The sequence below is a fragment of the Chrysemys picta genome, chromosome 2, assembly GCF_011386835.1.
Source record: "Chrysemys picta bellii isolate R12L10 chromosome 2, ASM1138683v2, whole genome shotgun sequence".
NCBI classification, from domain to species: domain Eukaryota; kingdom Metazoa; phylum Chordata; order Testudines; family Emydidae; genus Chrysemys; species Chrysemys picta.
Genome location: NC_088792.1, coordinates 258,189,885 through 258,211,445, shown reverse-complemented (window position 1 = coordinate 258,211,445; position 21,561 = coordinate 258,189,885). Strand labels below are relative to the sequence as shown.

General features: G+C 38.6%; 1 protein-coding gene across 1 annotated transcript in view; it reads left to right on the top strand.

Moving 5' to 3' along the window:
* The first annotated feature begins 16,011 nt into the window (after positions 1 to 16,011).
* ANGPT1 (angiopoietin 1) overlaps positions 16,012 to 21,561 on the top strand; it is a 196,279-nt gene continuing 190,729 nt past the window's right edge. Inside the window, 1 exon segment of the mRNA XM_005287247.5 lies at positions 16,012 to 16,619. Coding sequence (XP_005287304.2) covers positions 16,323 to 16,619 — 297 coding nt within the window. The 5' untranslated portion in view covers positions 16,012 to 16,322.

Below are 21,561 nucleotides of genomic sequence, written 5' to 3'. Positions count from 1 at the left end.
ATCGATTTAGCGGGTCTAGTGAAGACCCACTGAATCGACTGCAGATTGCTCTGTGGTCAGCCCCTGTACTCTACTCCCAACGAGAAGAGTAAGGTAAGTCGACGGGAGATTTTCTCCTGTCGACCCCCCGTGGTGTAGACCCTGAGGTAACTCGACCGAATGTATGTTGACTCCAGCTACATTATTCACATAGCTGGAGTTGCATAGCATAGGTCGACTTACCGCGGTAGTGTAGACATTGCCTAGAACTCCTAAGTGATTTAGGCACTTTTAAAAATTGTACTCCTAACCCATAAGCACTGCTGAAAGTAGTACTATTATTTATCTGTATTGCAGACTACCTAGGAGCCATAGTCCTGGATCAGTGTTGTCCTAGGTACAGTACAAAAACAGAACAGAAAGAGGGCCCCTTCTTTGAAGAGCTCACAATCTCAGTATGAGATGAGAAGCAGGAGGAGACAGCAAAAGTGCGGCCGCCCTGAGAAAACTCATGAAGCTTGCAGTGCACTGCATGGAACTAGGAAGGTTATCTGTGCAGTGCAGCACAGTGACAGTAATGAGTCACGTGGACACCCTTAATGAATCACACTTAGCCTTTTTCATCGTTACTAGTCAAAGTCCTTTTTTTATAGTCTGAAGTTTTTATTTCTTAAGCAAAAGAAGGTGAACTGTATAGTTAACCCACCACAGTAAAAGGATTTGACTAATCTTTAAAAAAAATATTTGGATCAGTTGTCAAGTTTTTAATCAATTAACCAAGCACATATGTATTTTTAATGTACCCCATGTTGGCACAGAGCTTCAAGTCATGCCTCAGCATCAGAACCATACATAGAACCTGTAACCAGAGGCAGCTTGCAAAAATAAACAGATGTGGGGGAGAAAAGGACAGTATAATAATATAAGTGATATTTTAGTTATAAGCCACCTTTCTTAAATAAGAAATAGCTGTAATTCTGGAATCCAGACTGTCTCTTTCTCTCAATGTGTGGATGGCTGTTTACTTACCTCCAATAATCCTAGGTGGCTGGCTTCCAATGCCAAAATAATTAGTAGTTGAAACAGCCTGAATGAATAAATAGGCTGGGGGTGCCACAGTCCCAGAGGCTGTAGTGTTTTAGGCCCTCTCTGAGGCCTAGCATGTGGGATTTTTCACTCATTCTCAGTCAATCAAGTATTTTTTTCTCCTTAATTTCTGAGCATATTTCTTAGTGACAGGCTGTTGGATGAAAATGTTGGAAGATAGGCCCGCAGTACCTACTTTGGTGTTTAGCAAATTTATCTCTCAAAAAAGGCTACCCTCATAAAAATAATGCGCCTACACCCTTCAACGATGACTAAGAATTTTTTCCAAGATGAAGCTTGATTGTAACTAGTGTAAATGGTGAATTCTCTGTAACCTGAAGTCTTTAAATCATGATTTGAGGACTTCAGTAACCCAGGCAGAGGTTAGGGGTCTATCACAGGAGTGGGTGAGTGAGGTTCTGTGTCTGCAATGTGCAGGAGGTCAGACTAGGTCCCTTTTGATCTTAAAGTCTATGAGTAACTAGTCTGGGTAAACCCCAAATCGAGGTTCAGCTGGCCATGGCAGGCTTGTGTCCTCTGAATGGGCTCCAAATCACAAACTTAACGCATTTCTCTTCGGTTCTGAATGAATAATGTGTTGTTTTGTTTTGTTTTGTTTTGATCTGGTGAAAATGTTAGTAACCTGTTAGTAACCTAAGGTGACTGGGTAGTTCCAGGACCAGGTTCTGTGGGGTATAAAAAAGAAATTTGGATCAACATGTGTGTTTTAAACATCCTATAGCTGGTGGTCACTGTAAGTTTGTCCATTTGTTAAAATAAAGCCAGATTTAGATTTAAATAGTTTAGAGTTAGCTCCAAAATTGGGGTTGCTCAAACCTAGGATTTTAGTTTCTCTCTCATTTACAGAGAAATATATTTTAAAGCAGTGGTCTCCAAACTTTTTTGGTCACATACCCCTGTCAGTAAATAAGTTTTGAGCACGCACCCCCAATATATGTATATTTATTTATGTATAAATTATATACATTGTGACAAAGTTCCTCCTCTATCTTGGGGGATCCTGTGCTTACTGGCGGATTTTCTTGCCGCAGAGATTCACCACGTGGGTTGGGGAACAGCCCAGAGACCTTCCCCTCTGGTAGAACCCACAGTCCAGGTCAATTGGAAGGTTTGGGGGAACCCGGGCCCGCCCTCTACTCCGGGTTCCAGCCCAGAGCCCTGTAGACTGCAGCTGTCTATAGTGCTTCCTGTAACAGTTGCATAACAGCTACAACTCCCTGGGCTACTTCCCCATAGCCTCCTCCAAACACCTTTATTCTCACCACAGGACCTTCCTCCTGGTGTCTGATAACGCTTGTGCTCCTCAGTCCTCCAGCGGCACACCCTCTCACTCTCAGCTCCTTGTGCCTGTTGCTCCCAACTCCTCACACTCACACCACAAACTGAAGTGAGCTCCTTTTTAAAGCCCAGGTGCCCTGATTAGCCTGCCTTAATTGATTCTAGCAGCTTCTTCTTAATTTACTCCAGGTGTCCTAATTAGCCTGCCTGCCTTAACTGGTTCTAGCAGGTTCCTGATTACTCTAGTGCAGCCCCTGCTCTGGTCACTCAGGGAACAGAAAACTACTCATTCAGTGACCAGTATATTTGCCCTCTACCAGACTCTTGTACCCCACTGGTCTGGGTCTGTCACAACATGTACTACTGTACTAATATATTATGTACATTATAAAACATACACAACAAATAGAAATTAAAAAGGATGAGATAAAGATGAAATAAACAATATTCTTAAAATATTTTTTTAATTTATTAACGGTACAAAAAACCTTTTTGCTCTCACTAAAAAAAATTATTATTAATAATAATATTTTTAGTGAGAGCAATGTGATTGAATATGCTTCATTATTTTTGAAAATCTTGGTTTAACACTTTGTGATACAGCGATTCGAAGATCTGGTTCTAAGTTCAGTTTATTTCGCACCTTGGTTTTAATGGCTGTCATAGCTGGAAAAGATGCCTCACAAAGTTACGTAGATCCAAATGGAAGAAGTGCATAGTTGGCTACATTTACTAAATCATGATACTCATTTTTCAATCCCATCCACCAATTATTATGCAAAGGTTTTTGTTGAAATTCATCTAGTAAATTTCCATCTTCCCTGATGTCAATCAGTTGTTCTTGCAAACTAACCAGAAGGTGTTGCATTTTTATATTTTTAACAAATAGGTTAAAACCCACTGAAACTCTTCATTTGGAAGATTTTTAAACAGGTTAGAAAATTCTGTTTCAAGTTTTTTAAGTGTGCAGACATGAGAGTTTTTATAGGTGACACACTTACATCGTTTTCAGCAACAAAATCACATAACGATGGAAACATTTCCAAACACCCATTTTCAAAATGCTCTCTCCATAGCACAAGTTTCTTTCAAAAAGCAGTTACTTTCTCACTCATTGTTAAAATGTCACCTTTACACAGATTAAGCGTGTTTATTTTTTCGAAAATATCTGCTAGGTAGCATACTACTGACAGCCACTTGTCATCACAGAAAAGGTCAGCAAATTTGGAACACTTGTCTTTTTGTAAAAGAAAAATGCGTAACTCATCTTTAAGTTTGACAACTCTTTTAAGCACTTTGCCACAAGATAACCAGTGAACCTCTGTGTGGTACAAAAGATTTTCATGGTCACTCCCCATCTCATTACAAAGTATTGTAAAGATTCTACTATTTAAAGGTCTTGTTTTTATAAAATTAACCACATCGATGACATCCTGTAGCACTTTGTGCACTTCTGGCTCCAACTTCTTTGCTGCAATAGCTTGCCTATGAATGATGCAGTGAATGAATTTCACATGTGGTGCTATCTCTGTAACCTTACCCCGGAATCCTTTCTTTATTCCAGTCAAAGCAGCCGCTCCATCAATGGTTACACTTACACAGTTTTTCCATAAAACATTGTTTTTATTAAAGAAGTCATTTACTGTTGAGAATATATCTTTCCAGTACATCTTTCCTTTAGTGGCTCACAAAAAAGTAGTTCTTCGTGTATTTCATTATTGAAACAGAATCTAGCAAATACCATAAGCCGAGATATGTTAGAAACATTTGTACTTTCATCCAACTGTATAGCAAACCTCCCACACTGCGTAATTTGTTCTAATACTCGTTTCTCCAAATCTTCAGCAATGTTTTCTATGCGTCTTCCAACAGTATTTGCTGACAAAGGAATGCATTTTAGTTTGTCGCCATATTGTTTTCCTTGTATTATTTCATCCATTTTTACCGCGGCAGGAAGAACAAGTGTTTCCCCAATGGTATGTGGCTTTTTGTCTTCCACTATTAAGTAAGAAACCTCAAAAGAGGCTTCTAAACATTTATCATTAAGTTTAGTGAAATTTTGTAAAGTACTGGATTGAGTATCGCATGACTTTAAACATCGCTGAAAAAATTGTAGAGGTTTGTCTTCATGTTCTGGATGCTTAGTTTTTAAATGTCTTGCTAATGGTGATGGTTTCATACTATCATCAGCTAATATCTCAAGGCACAATATACACTTAGGGTGAGGTTCATCATTAACGATATTGGATGTAAATCCATATTTCAAATAAGTCTTCTTGATAATTTTGAATTTTTTGGCCGACCTCTTGTCAGATCTGATTAGATCGTCATTGTTTTTACCTCGTAATGTGGCTGACAAAGAACTCATACTAGGAGTAGGAGAACTGTCAGCTCTGCCATTTTCTTGTTCGCTTGTGCTCGCATTATTAGTATTATCTTCAATCCGCGGTTTCTTTGCAGGAATCTTTTTAAGCCACGTGTCCATTTTGTGAGGGTTAGTTTAGTTAAAACTTGATAATATAATCCGTTAACCGGGCACACGTAAACTGCAATACGTTGCAATAGGCTGAAAGCAAACGAACAAGTGAGGGTGCCACTGTCAACTCCTCTGCGTTGTGGAACTCCCACTCTTCCCTCAGGATACCTCGCAGGGCCGGCTCCAGGAACCAGTGTAGGAAGCACGTGCCTGGGACGGCATTCCGGCCAATCTTAGAGTGGCGCTCCTTCGGCTGCCCTCTTTTTTTCTCTCTGGCGGTGCTCCTCCTTCCGCGACCCCCAATGGATCATCTTGTGCACCCCCTGGGGTATGCACACCCCACTTTGGAAACCACTGTTTTAAAGGGTTGTTTTATTATCTTTGCATTTCTCTTTCAAAAAACATTTGATGCCCACTCTCCCCAAGCCACACCTTCATCATAACAGTTGGCTATACTCTTAATCTGGTGTTTGGCATAGGACTGGAAGTTGGGAAGCAAGATAGTTTGCCAGTGTCATGGACTGACCACTATCTCCTGCAGCTGGCGGTTGGGCTTTGCCTTTCCTGTTGGGACTGAGGACTTGTTTTTATTGTTTGTCCTGAAAATATGTTACCAACCACTTTCACAAGGCCCTGCCGCATTTATTATTATTACTATTTATTTCTTGAATTACTGTAACACCTGGGTGCGCAGGTCAAGGACCCAGATCCCATTGTGCTGGGCACTGTGCAAACACAGAACAGAAAACAAAGTCCCTGCCACAAAGATCTTACAATCAAAGAAAACAGTGAGACAATATTGCTCAGCATGATAGGCAATGGTATCAGTGCACCAGAATCCTAAACATTGTAAAGATTTTTATAGGCATCACATCAAATGAGGATTTGAAGGTGGATAATGTGTTAGTTTTGCAGATGTTTACCAGGAATTCCTCCCCAGCAACATGGAACAAAGCATGAAGGTGTTGGAAAATTTAACAAGTGGTGGGCGGAAGCTGTCACCATGGGCCAGCCATAGATGAGGGTCAACATCTTAATAGTGAATGAGAGAGGATAGGTATGGTAAGGATTAGGATATGTAGGGCCTTGAAAGTGAAGACAAGCCGCTGATATTTGATTCAATGGGGAAGGGGGAGTTTGTGCAGAGAGGGATGACATAGTCAACGTGACAGGCTGGGAAAATGATCTTTGCAGCAGCATTCTGATTGGATATGAGGAAGGCTAGATTGAATTTGTCAAGGCCAGAGAAAAGGATGCTGCAGTAACTGAGTAATCAAGATGTAAGATCAGGGTGGATTTGATTTAAACCATGATAAATCACTAGTCAGGAAGACTCGATTTAATCATGAATTTCTACATAAAAGTGCATTCTTGTTGGTTGTTATAACCTTAATACATATTCTTCACAACGCAAAGATAGATGTAGGTTTCATTTTTAGAAGGTACACACTATACATTTTTAAAGTGATATATTTTAAAAACTTTTCAGATAAGTTTTACAGCTATATCAGAAAATGAATGATTGTTTGGTTATTTCATTTACCAAAGGTAATTGAAGCAGATATTTATGAAGTCATTGGGAGGTGAACTATCTCCTATTCAACAGGTTAATCATTAATATTTGGAGGATTTTCGTGCCATGCTGTATTAGCAGGAGAACATCACCAGACAGATATTTAAATTGTTTTATTTAATTAAAACAACAATGTTACGTATTCTGGATTTTTTTCTTCAACAGCAAACATAATATTTTAACAAACCAAACATATTAATTTTTGAATTTAGTTAAACATTCAAGCTTTTTAAAATCAGGTTTGTTTTTGTTAAAATTGTTTTAAACTAAAATAGTTAAATGAAATATTTAAAAAAAAATTAAATTGACTTTCAGCCAGGTCAACTTAAAATACTGGCTTCTCCAGCTAACTCATTCGTCGTCACCTTCATTTTCCCATTTGTTCATAATCTGGAAAAGAAAAACAAGCTTTCCTGCTTTTTCAGGTCCCAAACAATTTCTCAGTTTGGAATGAATTAGTCCAAAGGAAGAAAATATTCTTTCTACACTGGCAGAAGAAGCTACTGCTGTTAAAAGTGAGATTATCATTTCAACAGTCTCTGAATCCAAGTGCTTAAGTGACTTCCACCAGTTCACTGATGTGATTTTCTTTAAAACATCATCAGCAAACATATATTTCTTGAATGGTTCTTATTCCCAAACTGGGACTCTTTTACGGCCTGCTGCCATTATAGGTTTTCCCTTCTAGTGAGAGAATGGTATGGTAGATCTCAAATCAATGAAGGCTATACTCAGAAAGACCTCAAGGCTTCTGGAATATGCTGCTCAAACAGTTTCACTTTTGTTTCTACTGCCTGTCCCTCCCTTCTCACATTTATCTCCAGACTTCTTCTCCTTGTCCAGATCTATTCTGCCCCCAATAATCTTCTATTCATTGAACTTTCTGAAACTTTGCACTTTTAGAGAGAGGTAAGGGATTGACTCTCTGTACACAAATTTTCAGAGGGACAATAGGGTTGAGGTCTATTATTTTTCACCTCTAAATATTATTTATTTATTTATTTTAAAACATTTTTGCTGTTAACAAGCATGTTATCTCTGGAAACACAAATCCACAGTTTGAGAACTGCAAAACTAAGCATCTCTGATGGTATCTTCTAGACTGAGCACTGAGTCCCATTAGTAGATAGAAAGATTAACCTAAATAATCTATACAGAAGCCCCTGGAACCTCATAAGATTGGGTTCCTAATCCATGAACTATTGGAACTCATTTACAAAACTTTTCTTAAACATTATATGAATATACTGTCTCCTACTATAGAATTAGAATTTATAATCCCTATTCCATGATGAGATATCTTTGAGCTATAATGTTTCTTAATTAAAACTATCTTTAGATAGGTTTTTTCCTCAAAAAGCATTTTATCAAAAATATCCAATTTAAATTTAAAAAAATCAGATTTTTTTAAAAAATATTGATTTTTATCCACTCTGTGTAAGATACACCACTCTCTCTAACTTTTTACAATTACCGTTTTTTTCACCCCCATTGATAAATGGCCCTTAAATATCCTTTTCCCATAACCTCTAAGGCTATGTCTAGACTAGCACTTTTGTCGGTAAAACTTTTGTCGGTCAGGGGTGTGAAAAAACACACCCCTGACTGACCTAAGTTACACAGACAGAAGTGCTGGTATGGACAGCGCTGTGTTGGTGGGAGACACTCTCCCGCCAAGATAGTTACCGCCGCTTGTTCGGGGTAGTTTAATTTTGTCGATGGAAGAGCTCTCTTCCATTGGAATAGAACAGCTACACGGGAGATTTTACAGTGGTGCAGCTGCATCGGTGCACGTTATAACAGAGGAAGGGAAGGCGAAGTGGCGGAAGATTTTTATGACATAGCAGTGAAAGAGGCAAAGATGAGGTTCTCATCTTTGCCTCCAGCATGTTGATCAGCTGATTTGTTTTCAGATGCACAATCTTAGCTGACTCCATTCAGAGACTGATAGGAATTCCTCCCAGCATGAGGAAATTTTATTTTACAGAGTAAAATAATCCAGATTTGGAAGGAAGTGTCTGAATCTGATGAGTCAGGACAGAGTCAGGGGCTAGGGTCAAGAACTTCATCTCTGCATAAATTTGGCCAGATACAGGAGGTCTTGGAGGATGTTAGTGCCATAAACTGTGCAATGGATCCCTGCTTTTGTGTCTTAGAAACATGAGGGAGGAGATGCTGTGGCCAAGGTTAGTGGAGATTATCAGCACCTCTGTCCAAGGAGGGCTGCCAGTTTTTCTTAAGCATCAGGGTAGGCTACACTCAAGTTTCCATTACTTCACAGTGACAGTCTGGCCAACTATTGTCCAGTGTCTAATCTTCCTTTTGTGGTTAAGCTTATTGAAAAAGATATGGTGAGAGAGTACCTCAGAGTCTCAAATTTCCTTGACTGATGTCAGTCTGGTTACTAACCTGGATATGGGAGAAACTGTATTAATTACTCTGGTTCATTTTCTATGGTTGGACAAATATTAGGTATCCATCTTGATATTATCAATCAGCTGCCTTTGAAAATGTTGATCCCCAGAGGTCTGCAAGCATAAAAACATTGATGTGCCTGCAGTCTTCTGGTGGAATGGATGGAGCGTTTCTTAAGGGGCTGCATGCTTCTGTCTGAGATCAGTTCTGTGGGTATCCTGCATATATACTAGAGATGTTCAGAACCTGCTATGTATCTATTAGGAAAACCCATACTTTATGGGAAAATCCCTGCCTGATTGTCTCTTGTCCCCATTCTCTCCATTCCTGCAAAGGCAGCCCATCAAAGATCTTGGACATGATGAGTGGCTGCCCTTTCATTCGAGCCAGAAGAGAAAAGGATATAGCTGAAAGCCTTCCCAGTGATTCATCAATTCTGGGACGTGAATGTCAGTGACCTGTCTGAGGCTCAATCCAGCTAAACGAGAGGTGGGCTGCGGAAAACAAATGGCAGATTTGGTGAAGAATATATCTGCTCCTCTAATTCAGGATGTTTGTCCACCAGGTGTTACTCTTGGTATTAAGTTGGTATCAGGTTAGATTCCCAATCATTGCTGGATGACCACCTTTTGGCAGTAGCCAGGATGACTCTTTTAACATTTGCATCTGACTAGGGGCTTGCAACATTTTCTTTCCCACGCAGATCTCAATGCCATGATTCATGCCTTCGTGACCTCAAGACTAGATTAATGCAACACACTCCTCTTGGGACTACATCTTAAATTCATTGAGAAACTGAAGCTACTGCAGAATGCAGTGGCCTCTTTGATCAGCAAAGTAACTTCCTGGGGGGGGGGGGGGGGATTGTGTTTCTGATTTTTATTTAAATAGGAATTAAAAAACCACAAAGCTACCAAGAATATTAGGATATATAGAACATTCATAATATGGTAATTCCATATTTAAATCATATACCATAGTCACTTTTGTATTCAAAATAGCTGGACTTGTCACAATTTAAATGCTAATCTTTCCCTATGGACAAAGATCATAAACTCAATCCCACAAAGTAATGGGATGTTGTTTTCTCACATTTACTTTTCCCCAGTGGGGAATAATTCCTGGGAGTAGTTTCTGGAATAAATAAATTCTTCAGCTGTACTGTGCTGTTGGTCAATACTCAATTGTGGGCAAAATTTTCAAAAAGCTGTAATTTGAACCAGCAAAATTTATGTTTCTGTGTTGCACACACTGTTCAGTTGCAGATGCAATTGGGTCAGACCAAAGGTCCATCTAGCCCAGTATCCTGTCTTTCAAAAGTGGCCAATGCCAGGAGCCCCAAAGGGAATGGACAGAACAAGTAATCATCAAGTAATCCATTCCCTGTCGCTCATTCCCAGCTTCTGGCAAACAGAGGCGAGGCACACCATCCCTGCCCATCCTGGCTAATAGCCATTGATGGACCTATCCTCCATGAATTTATCTAGTTCTTTTTTGAACCCTGTTATAGTCTTGGCCTTCAGAACATCCACAGTTCCACAGGTTGTGTGTGTGTTGTATGAAAAACTTCCTTTTGTTTGTTTAAAACCTGTTTCCTATTAATTTCATTTGGTGACCCCCTAGTTCTTGTGTTATGAAAAGGAGTAAATAACACTTCCTTATTCACTTTCTCCACACCAGTCATGATTTTATAGACCTCAATCATATCCCCCTTAGTCATCTCTTTTCCAAGCTGAATGTCACAGTCTTATTAATCTCTCCTCATATGGCAGACTCTCCATGCCCCTAATCATTTTTTTGCCCTTTTCTGAATTCCAATATATGTATTTTTGAGGTGAGGCAACCACATCTGCATGCCGTATTCAAGATGTGGGAGTACCATGGATTTATATAGAAGCAATATGATATTTTCAGTCTTATTAGCTATCCAAAATTGATGCAAATCAATACTTGCACCTCTAGCTTCCTGACTGTGACCACAAATTGGATTGTTGGAAGCACAGGCACTTAGATTTGTACCCACAAATCACATCATGGGCACCAAAAATGCAGGCATAAAAAGGAAGTTCAGCCCTGTAACTGTATCCCTGTATAACATCCATCTCTTGAAGTGGGAGTTAATAATATTGACATCAGTTTGCTTTTGTTATAGGCACACAAAAAGAGTTGCAGAAGTGTGGGATCACCACTATTTTCCCTTTAAGTGGCCATTAAGAATCAGGAAATCTATTCTGACCATTTGCAAACAGTTCATGTCCTTGATTAGCACCCACAGCTTCTCTGGATGGGAATGGCAGTTGCATGCACTAAAGGCCTTACATGGCCATGTGCATTGAAAGAAATGTGAGTCCAATAGGCGTGAAAGGTGGTAAAAAAAACCCTACATTAGAAGGCAGTTAAGGGTTTACTTTGGTGATTTTTCCTGTGTAATGAATGAGAACCAAGTGAACTGGATTTGTCTAACTGACTTTTTCTGACTGTGTGCAAACTGATTTACTCCTTTTTTCTTGCATTCCACAGAATGAAATTAAGTTTTCAGGAAATAGGGGCACAGCGTTCCTAACCATCTACTCATTTGGGACCAGTCAGATAAAGTAATGAAGCCAAAGAGAGCCCCAACAAGCCTCACAGTTTTTGTGTGAGACACGGAATCCAAATGGGACACTTGGCATAACCAGTAGCTGAGTAGTTTCTGTGGCAGACCCTTGCATTCTCTTTAGAGTTGCTGCTTTTTTGCCATTATGTCAATCTTCCCCGCTGTTTGGCTGTTCCCAGGTGTGAGATCAGATGCTGGAACAGATGGGGCGGGAAGTAGAATGACTCAGTGTACATCAGTGTGTTCCTTTGACGGAATGACTTAGTAGACTATGCTACATAGGATCCATGGCTTGAATATACAAATGTAAATATATACACTTCACTCCTGAAGAGTAATTTAGTTGAAACCACCATCAACCTGCCCCCAGGAGATTAACAAACCAAAACATTCAAGTAGAAGGAGAAAGTGTTTTTAAATGGTAAGTAACTCTTCCCCATTGGCTGACTGAATAGAATTTGTGTTCTTGACAATCACATATTGGAAAAAAGAATCTCTGTAACTCTACTTCACATAACACTGGTGTAAATCAGGAGCAACTCCATTGAAGTCAGTGGAATAACCCTCATACAAAGCTGGTTTAAGTGAGATCAGAATCAATACCTCATTTCATTCACTTGATTTTGAAATTCCTAGTATGTATTTTGATTGAGATTAAGTACGCTTTTGGGAAAGTAACATATCAATAGAACTGTGCCAAATTCCATGGATTTAGCTGGAGGTAACCGCACTGTAAATCCTGCAGTTGGTATCTGGCAGACCCTAATTACGGTAGTTTCTATAGGTTTTCTGTTGTGATGATGAAGAGGAAGTTGGGCTGGAACAAATCCAGTTACATTGTATGACATGCTGCAACTTAATCTAAGTTGCAGCAACAACACACATTGCAACAGAAATGTAAAGAAATCACATTGATTTTGTTCATTGTGCATTTAAACTCTGTGCATAAATATCATTCTCTGACAAAAGGCATCAAATTATTTATATGTGTATTCAGCAAGATAAATGTGTGAGTGTAACCTTGACCTGGCAAAAATCCTCATCTTTTTTTTCTTTAGGATGGATTACATAACTGCTGAATTTCATGTGACAACTAAATAAAAAAGTGGGCTGGGGAGGGAAACTTGTAGGGCCATCCCTACTCTGTTCCAGGATTTTGTAATTGCAAGGGGAATGAAGAAGACAGCCATTGAGGAAGTGGTCTTGGGAATGCATTAGAGTTTTGAAAGTAAATTCATACCTGAGTTCTGTTCTCAGCTCTGCCACTGACTTCCTATGTAAGCTTGGACAAGTCACTTAGTCTCTGTCTGTCTCTGAATCTGTAAAACAGGGATCATTTATACTTAGGAGAGCTGAGTAAGTGATTGTGGATAAATGACTTACTCAATTTAGTTCTTTTTTTTCCCTTGTGGAATGTCAGTCAGCAAATAGAGAGTTCATTCAAATGTATTTGTTAGTCACAATTACTTCAACACATTTTGGGGGCTTCTTCTTTTCCTCTCTGGACTGAAATCACAAACTGTTGGCTGACAGTATTAAATCCTTGATATTCCAAATTTGAGCCGTGTTGGTTAATTGGAGTTGGTCACAAGGCATTGTTGTTTGCTGATTGGATGAATGTACTCTTGTAATCAGGAGGACTTGGAGATCTCAGTGGTCCTTTGAAATTCTCAGAGAAGGGTAGCAGTATAGAGAGGATAGATAGGGTAGGTAGGAATATGTTACATCTTTTCCTGTCTGGTCCCATTGGCTTTATGCAAGGCATCATGCCTAGAAAAAAATTACAGTAAGATTATACGTTTATTTTATGTGCACATACATGGCCACAGTTGTGTTCATAAGGGCTGTGAGCAGATCCTGGGCTTGCTGGTTCAATTTCCTCTGTGCCAGGTCTCTGGCAAGGGAATTGGGGAACTCTGGAGCAGGTTCATCCCAGGCTCTGGGGCAGGTTAGAGAATCTTGTGTTTCCCCTATTCAAGGGCTCTAGGGGCCTGTCCAGGCCCTGGTGCAGACTAGATCAGCTTCCACAGCAACCCTAAATTGTGCTTCTGTTACAGTGGTCCCAATGGACCATTATAGGAGTGCAGGGCCACTGAAATAACTCTGCTCTGGCTAGAATGACCCTGACACATGGGGCTCTTGTAGAAGTGGGGCAGATCTTTGCACAGCCAGCTTTGCACTTAGTACACAGGCCCCATGTCAGCGCTATCTCCAGGGGGAAGACCCTATGCCTTCCAGCTAATGCAAAGGGGCCATAGAACAAGAATGAATTGGGTTCCTTGCTGTGGGAAGCAGAGTTCTTTCCCATCTAAAAGGTATCACTTCCAGAGTGAACCTGCAAGCTTTTGCACTTTTTACCTGCAAGCATTCGAGTGAGTAAAACTTGATGGCTGAAATATCTGCAGAAAGTGAATGCAAAGATGGTGTGAGCATAGCCACAGCATTTTTAAATTTGAGATGATGTTTCTGGAAAGCTTCCTGCAGTGTTCATCCACCTCCAGTACTTACCCTCCTTTGAAAACTGCTTTGAGATCTTCAGATAAAAGGCGAAACATACTTTTCAGATTTGTTTATTGTTATCATGCTTGTGCTTTGGCATATTCTCCTTCTCAGCCTCATAGGGTGGATATTATTCATGCTGATCTCTCATTGCTATGTCTGCTCCAGCGGTATTTCTTCTGATCAATGCTCTGACTTTACTATCCAAGGGAAGCAGAGACCTAATTACTCTATATAACTACTGTAGAAGTAGGCCTAGTAGTGTTGGAGCAGTGTGGAAAGTGCTTTCAGTACCATGGGCCCTATCAAGTAAATTTTAAAAATAGGTACAGAAGCAGGAAAAAGAAAGTAAGAAAGGTGAAGTAAGGACTGGCTAGTTCTGGGAGGGAAGTTCTTATTTTGCCAATTAATTGTAGTTTTAGTGCTTTTCTTTTCTAAGTTCTGAATAGTTCCACTTCATGGTTCTCTCTCTCTCTCCCCTCCTCTCTCAGATCAGGAAGGTGTTATCTTGCTCTGAATGTTCCCTTGTGTTCTCTCCTAGAACAAATTTAAATTTCCTCCTAGTTCAAATGCATTGGCACTTTTTCAGGCTAATGATGAAAGGTCAGGCTGAACTGAGCAAAAAGATATGCATCCGAAGAAGTGGGCTGTAGTCCACGAAAGCTTATGCTCTAATAAATTTGTTAGTCTCTAAGGTGCCACAAGTACTCTTGTTCTTTTGAGCAAAAAGACTACGTCCTTGGCTCTGAGTGGCAGTAGCTTCTTCAGCAACAGCAAAGAATTCTGGCTAACAGCTCCTGAAGCTTTGTTGGAGCAAAGATAAATAAAAAATTTCCTATAGAAATGCTTGTGACATCCACACAAGCGCAAAAGGTGAAATCTTGCAGCCTTTACTGATGCAAATAGTCTTTTTGCTCATGTGTTCTGTCTTGTTGCCACCAATAACATTACTGATGTTAGTAAGACCTACTTCCGTGAGTAAAGTTTGCAGCAGTGGGTTCCAAGGAGTTAACTGTGATTTAGATATTTACACCATATACTAGAGATGTAACTGGAACCTTGATCCAAACTCCCCTGAAGTTTAGGAACTTTTAGATTGTTTCCAAATGTTGTGTCCTGGGCCCATCTCCAAAGGCATTATTAATACTTAGGATATTATTCTAAATAGTTATCACAATGTTTTTACTAAGGAGGTTGCTATGAGGAAATACTACATAGAATCACAGAATCATAGACGTGTAGGACTGGAAGGGACCTCAATAGGTCATCTATGCAATCAAGGAAGCACTGCATAATAATATATAATATGATATAATATATACAAAATAATAAAACATATAATGAGGAATGCTAATATAACCCATGCAAATTTTCAGACTGGTAGAAATATTTTACATGAGACCACTGAACGCACACTATACCAAATAACACCCTTATATATTCCGGCTAGCACATCCAAATATTCTTTTTTTAATTAGACATATTATTCTATTAACTGAACATGTAGACCTACATCTCTTCTGTGGAGCACATTCTGAATGTTATTTGGCAGTTTTGATTTCATCATGTCTTGTACAGAGAATCTCTGTAAATTCTGCTCAAAAATGTCATTGTAAAAAAAAAAAAGCATGGGGGGTCAGTTAAATGTTAATATTTTCCATAAGTGTCAGTCGTCTGACTTAGCATTCTCTAACAGAAACAAGCAAATATCTACTACTGGATATTTTTATTTTCAGTGCTCTGTATATTTACTGAGGGATTACAACAAACTTCTACACTTTATCTACATTTTAATAGGACAGTGGAAACATAGGAAGTATATTAAGGTGGACTGCCCCACTTATTAAACTTATGTGAATCCGTCAAAAGCAGTTATATGCAATAGGGACCTGACAGCCATACGTGATTGAAGTCATGCATCTAGCCAGTTTGTAAGATGATCCCTCTGTACTGAGCCATCAGCCATCCTTAGCATAGGGGCGCACTCATACACACATTCCTGTCAAGTCATCTTGTGAAAGGCAGCCTGCTTCCAGCTTGGCTTGAATGTGCAACCTTAATAAAACTCTCTGAGGTCTGAGAGAAAATAGCAGTTCTGCAGCAGATAGTGTAGGGAAAGAGACTGGGATATGCATATGCAGCTAACTAAGGGAGGCTACATGCTGGACTGTAACAGAGAGGAAACAATAAATCTTAGCTACTATGCAATAAATATTTCTAATTTTAACTAAGGAAGCTATCATTATAGTGAAATAAAAACCATTTTAGCCAAAGCTGATATTTAAATACTCTTCTCCAATTCTCTTTCCAAAGATTTTTTTTCTATAAAATAAAGAGCAAATTAAAAGACAGAGGAGGTAAACGTTTCTATAAGAGCAGAAAAGGAAAGTAGTAATAACATGACAATTTTTCTTTCTTTTGCTTTCCTGGCTGCTCTTCTGGCTCACATAGGGTGCAGTAACCAGCGCCGGGGTCCAGAAACCACTGGTAGAAGATACAACCGGATTCAGCATGGGCAGTGCACCTATACTTTCATTCTTCCAGAACAAGACGGGAACTGTCATGAAAGCACGACAGACCAATACAACACAAATGCTCTTCAGAGAGATGCTCCTCACGTGGAACAGGATTTCTCTTCCCAGAAACTGCAACATCTGGAACATGTGATGGAAAATTACACACAGTGGCTGCAAAAAGTAAGAGTTTCCCTTTCAAATTCTCATTGAACTGATTATTTATTTATCGTGCTTCCCTGTTCACAATTTGCATGTGTTTCTCTGAGAACTGAAATAATGTGGATTTGTCTATTTCCATGTTATACTTGGTGAGAAATGTTGCAGCTAGAACTCACCCTTTCTTCTTTGGGCTTGCTTTTGGGAGCAAAACTTTCTTCACATTGCTGGAATATGCATCTTTTTAAAAGCATGATCCCAGGGGACCATGAATGTTTTGAGAGCCACAGTGTATAATAATCCTTCAGAGACTTCTAATGATGGCACACTTTTCATTAAGTATTCTTATAACCTCTATTTATAGTTCTGGGCTTCAGATCAGATGTCATGAAGGATACCTGGTACCCATAGCAAATGTGTGCACTTTTAAAGAAATACCAACATGACTGCCTAAATGCAATTAATAATTTGAAGGCAGCGTAATGAGAATATTATTATTCTCCCCAAAATAGATTCAGTTGTACTACCACAGTTAGCTAATTAGTAAAAAGCAACAATATAATATTTAAAAAAAATCACAGTATGACTTTTTAAAATGTATAGATTAGATTGGGCATGAAACAGCATGTTTTATTGATATGTCTATATAAAATAGAACAGAATGAATATCAGGAGCTTTTTTTGAGTAATACAAAAATAAATTCTCTTTAGTAATTTGTGCTAAAAGTGTAAACTTTCAAATGAACTTTTTTGTATTTAAAATATAATTTGGGGCTTTGTTCCTGCAAAGACTTATGCAGGTGAATAACTTTACTCCTATGAGTAATCCCATTAACTTCAATAGGACTACTCATGTGAATAAAGTTACAAATGGAAGTCTTTGCAGGATCAAGCCCACAGCTTGGTAATAAGAATTGGTAGTGACTTATGATCCTGCACAACTGATAATTTCTATCAGAAATATATATTTTTCTCTGTATTGGTGGACATACAAATATTACTGCTGTCCCTAAGACCTGTTTAGTGTTACTTTGCCAAGACTCTGAAAACCACTTATACAATTGGTGAAATGTTTAATCAGCTAAGACTGCACTAACAAAATTTTCTGCGTCTTTTGTATTCCATGAGTTACATGTTTCAGTTGTAATAAGAGTTCACATTTAGAACAAATACCGGATATACAATAAAAATGCATATTAATGTAATTGTTGACATCTGTATTATTTACAATTCACATCCCTGTCAGCCACTGCAAAAAAGATGTAATGCCTTTTGTTTTCAGTTCTGTAGTTAGTGTGCTTATTTTCTTATCGATTGAACTGTAGTTACTATATGTTTAGTGCTAACGATATGAGGATGATTATGTGCAGTAAACACGTGTGTAAAAGAAAATGTACATAATAAGATAAATCCAGTTATGTATCTTTCACCTTTTATTTCAGTCTTTCTTTCTTTAAACTGTACATGGAGTGCTTTAGAAAGATTAGAACTGGAAGCTTGTCTCTTTCTAGAGTGTAAGATTTTTCATTCAGTTATCACTCTAAATTTCAAAGCAAACGCTATGGAAAGGAGAAATGTCTGTGTTTCCGCATTCATGATTTTACTTGAGCAACTGCCTGCTGAATCATGCTTATGAGATTGTTACTTATTCTGCATTTGTCCACTAGGGACTGAACTAAGATCACAGTTTCACTTGTGAATTGAACACGAAGAAAAATGAGTCTCTAGAGTTTTAAAGTCTGAACTAGAGCTAGTATTCACATTTGGGGGGGGGGTGGATTAACAAGTAGATAGTCAGTGTAAATGTTGCATTTGAGGTCTGTGCATTTTGTCAATGATCAGAACTTGGGCTGCAGGGGAAACCTTCCCCACGGTTTACATGAAACTGGCGTGCAGCAGAGAGCACTTATCTGCATGTGTCAGTTTTCCACTAGAATGGAAGAACCTGTTTCTCAGTGTGGAAGGCAAATGAATCTGACCTGACTACATTATTACAACTCTGAATATTGAATTTGCCTTGTTACTGCTGTCATTGCAGGGCATTTCAGCAATAACTCATCTCCCTTTCAAAACAAGGAACATATGAAAAAAACCTCAGTTCTATCTCCCCTAATGATTTTCTCCTGAATTTGTAATGTAAGATGTAGTTAATATACTATGTGTCCAATGTTTTCTAATGCACCTGCCATGAACATGGTAAATGAGCAATATTAGTAGTTATATGGCTATGACCCAAATCATGCAATTATAATCATTAGAAAATATATGTAGAACTGAGCATTTATATCTTGACTTATGTAAAAGAAATATGTGCATTACTCTACAAAGTAATATATAACATTCATTAAACTGTGTATAGGCAATGTTTGCCAGAACACTATATTTGTAATAGAATATATACAAAACACTAATTTGGTCATTTTGGAAGACAAATTGCTAGCAATATTAGTATAAAAAGAATTCAGTATACATTGTTTAATTAGTAAGTGGATGCTTTTAGTTTATCTAATCAAGGATAAATGTATTTTGATCTTTTTTTATTTTAATTAGCAGATTTCTGAAAACAAAATAAATCTTAGAAAAACTTTCTTGCAACGAACTGCCAGTTCAAATCTAGCTGAAAATGCCCTTGCCTGGAGAGCTAACTACAAGCAATTAAGTTTCAGCATTGTCCAATGGAATTTACATATGTATTGTTAGTGTTACTGTGATTTCATTGGCAATCCAAGGATGCAGCAAAATGCTCTCCATAGAAATTACCAAGAAAATAGCTTGGTAAACATTTTCAGAGGTTTTCCTAGAACTGTTTATTTTAATACTGGATAACTTCCCCCATTGTTTAAGCTTGGGTTTCATTTCTGCAATCTGTTTATTTTAATAGTTGAAAACAGACAGTGCATCTCTTTTTTTTTTTCTTACAGTAACTGGCTGGCACGCTTGGTATTGAACTGTTCAGTACTTAATGACGGTATTTAAATATTCTCAAAGGAGTCACATGAAATTTTAGCTTGATAATCTACTCAGGAATTATTTTTCATAGTCAACTAGTGTGAATTAATGGTATTGATGGGATATGAATACATTCAGAATGGCTGCAGATTTACATGTATGGAATCCATTTAGCAGTCACTATACATAATAGTGGTAATAGCTTTGAGTGGGTGAAGCTTGGCACCATAAACAGTCTATACATCTTCTTTGTTCTCTCACTTATTTAAACAGTTGAACTATTTTATAGTATGTTGAAATTGAATATTTGATCATTATACATTATAAAATTCTAATGCTAAATTATAGCCTTGGATTTAAGGTCAATCAAAATCTTTCTAATCTGCCAAGACCCAAATTAATGATTTTGTCTTTCTCTTGCAACTGTTGATTAACCCTACTAACACCTAAAGCAGATGCAGGGAACTTCTTCTTTCATATCTCCCATTTATTAGTGCTGTCATCAGCTTTAGTGGAGGCAATAGAGAATGCTGAACTTGGGCCCTGGCAAGTAAATAGCAGAAGAAATAATCTGCAACTATATTATCTTAGTATGTATTTATTTAAAATCTACTCTATTTACTTAAAGACTATCCTTACTGTATGTCTGGCAAGTTATTTGTACAAGGCAATTACTATCCTCGCAGTTCATCATAACATTTTCCAACAGCTTCTGAGCAACGTGCTCAGATTTTAAATGCCTTTCCTACAGTATGAAAAGAGACTTGCTTTTAAGTGTGGCCTTATAGGACAAGTAGAGGAGACTGACTTTTGAGAAGGTGGCCTTATTTGCAATTTACATGTGGCCAGATTACCTTTAAAGGGCTTAGCTAAGGTTGCCACCTGTCCTGTTTTCCCAGGTAGCTTTTTTGTGGCAGCTGTCCTGAGAAATCTGTCCTGGTTTTTTGTACCTCAGAGGTGGCAACCATAAATGCAGCATGCTCTCGTCTGTTCCCATGCCCATATACCATGGCCATCAAGGTTCACTTTCCATCATGGAAAGATGGAGTTATGGCTCCATATGCTCTCTGCCTCTCTCTGCTCTCTTTGGGGCATTATGCACTGTCAGTAATGTGTTAGTAACCCTGCACTTCCCTTAATGCATCAGCTGGAATTCCGTTTGGCCCACCTATGGGGTACTCAAAAGTGGAGGAGGCTGTTTACACATTGACCCTGCAGTGCAGCCATTCAAGGGCCAATCAACATCTAACACTAGAAGCACAGTGTCTTAAAAGCTGGTGTAATTGACTGAGAAAATGTGTATTACAGTGCCATGGCTAGCTTAAGTATAAGGACAGAAATGCGAATCATGGCTACTGTTGTGACTTACTTATGAATCCCATTTTCCCAGGTGTCCACAAAGATTCCTGAGAGCCCTGGGGTTTGCCTTAGCTGAAGTCTTGGGCAAGTAAACAATGTGGTTCTTTCATTTTGCATTTTAAATGCGGTACAAGCATATGCTTCAGGCATTTGATGCAATCAAAAGATATTCCTCTTAAACGAGATTTCTATGTTTTGGGAAGACATTTACTGATGATATTTTTCAGCACCCTTCTGGTGTTTGTTTGTTTAATGTGGAACTTTTAAATGGTAACCCGTTTATGTGCAAAAAGTAAGGTCGCATCCTGCAAAAACGTACATTTTACTCATGTGAGTAGTGGGTTCTGCTTCAGTTATTCATGTGCCTAAATGTTTACAGGATCATCCCTTAAAAGTTCTCCATGTGCATCATCCCTGGTGAAGTGACTCAACTACTAATTTTCACAGGAACAGAGCAGGCCCTTCATGGATAGATTCTGTAACCCTCAGCCACACTGAGTATTGTGTTAATAGGCCCACAGTGTGAAATCCTGAGCCAATTGAAGTCAATGGCAAAATTCCCATTGACTTCAGTGAAGTCAGGATTTCACCTTTAGTGAGGTTCTATTCAGTGGAAGTAGGGATTTAGGAATCTGGCCCTTAAAGAGCAACACAACTA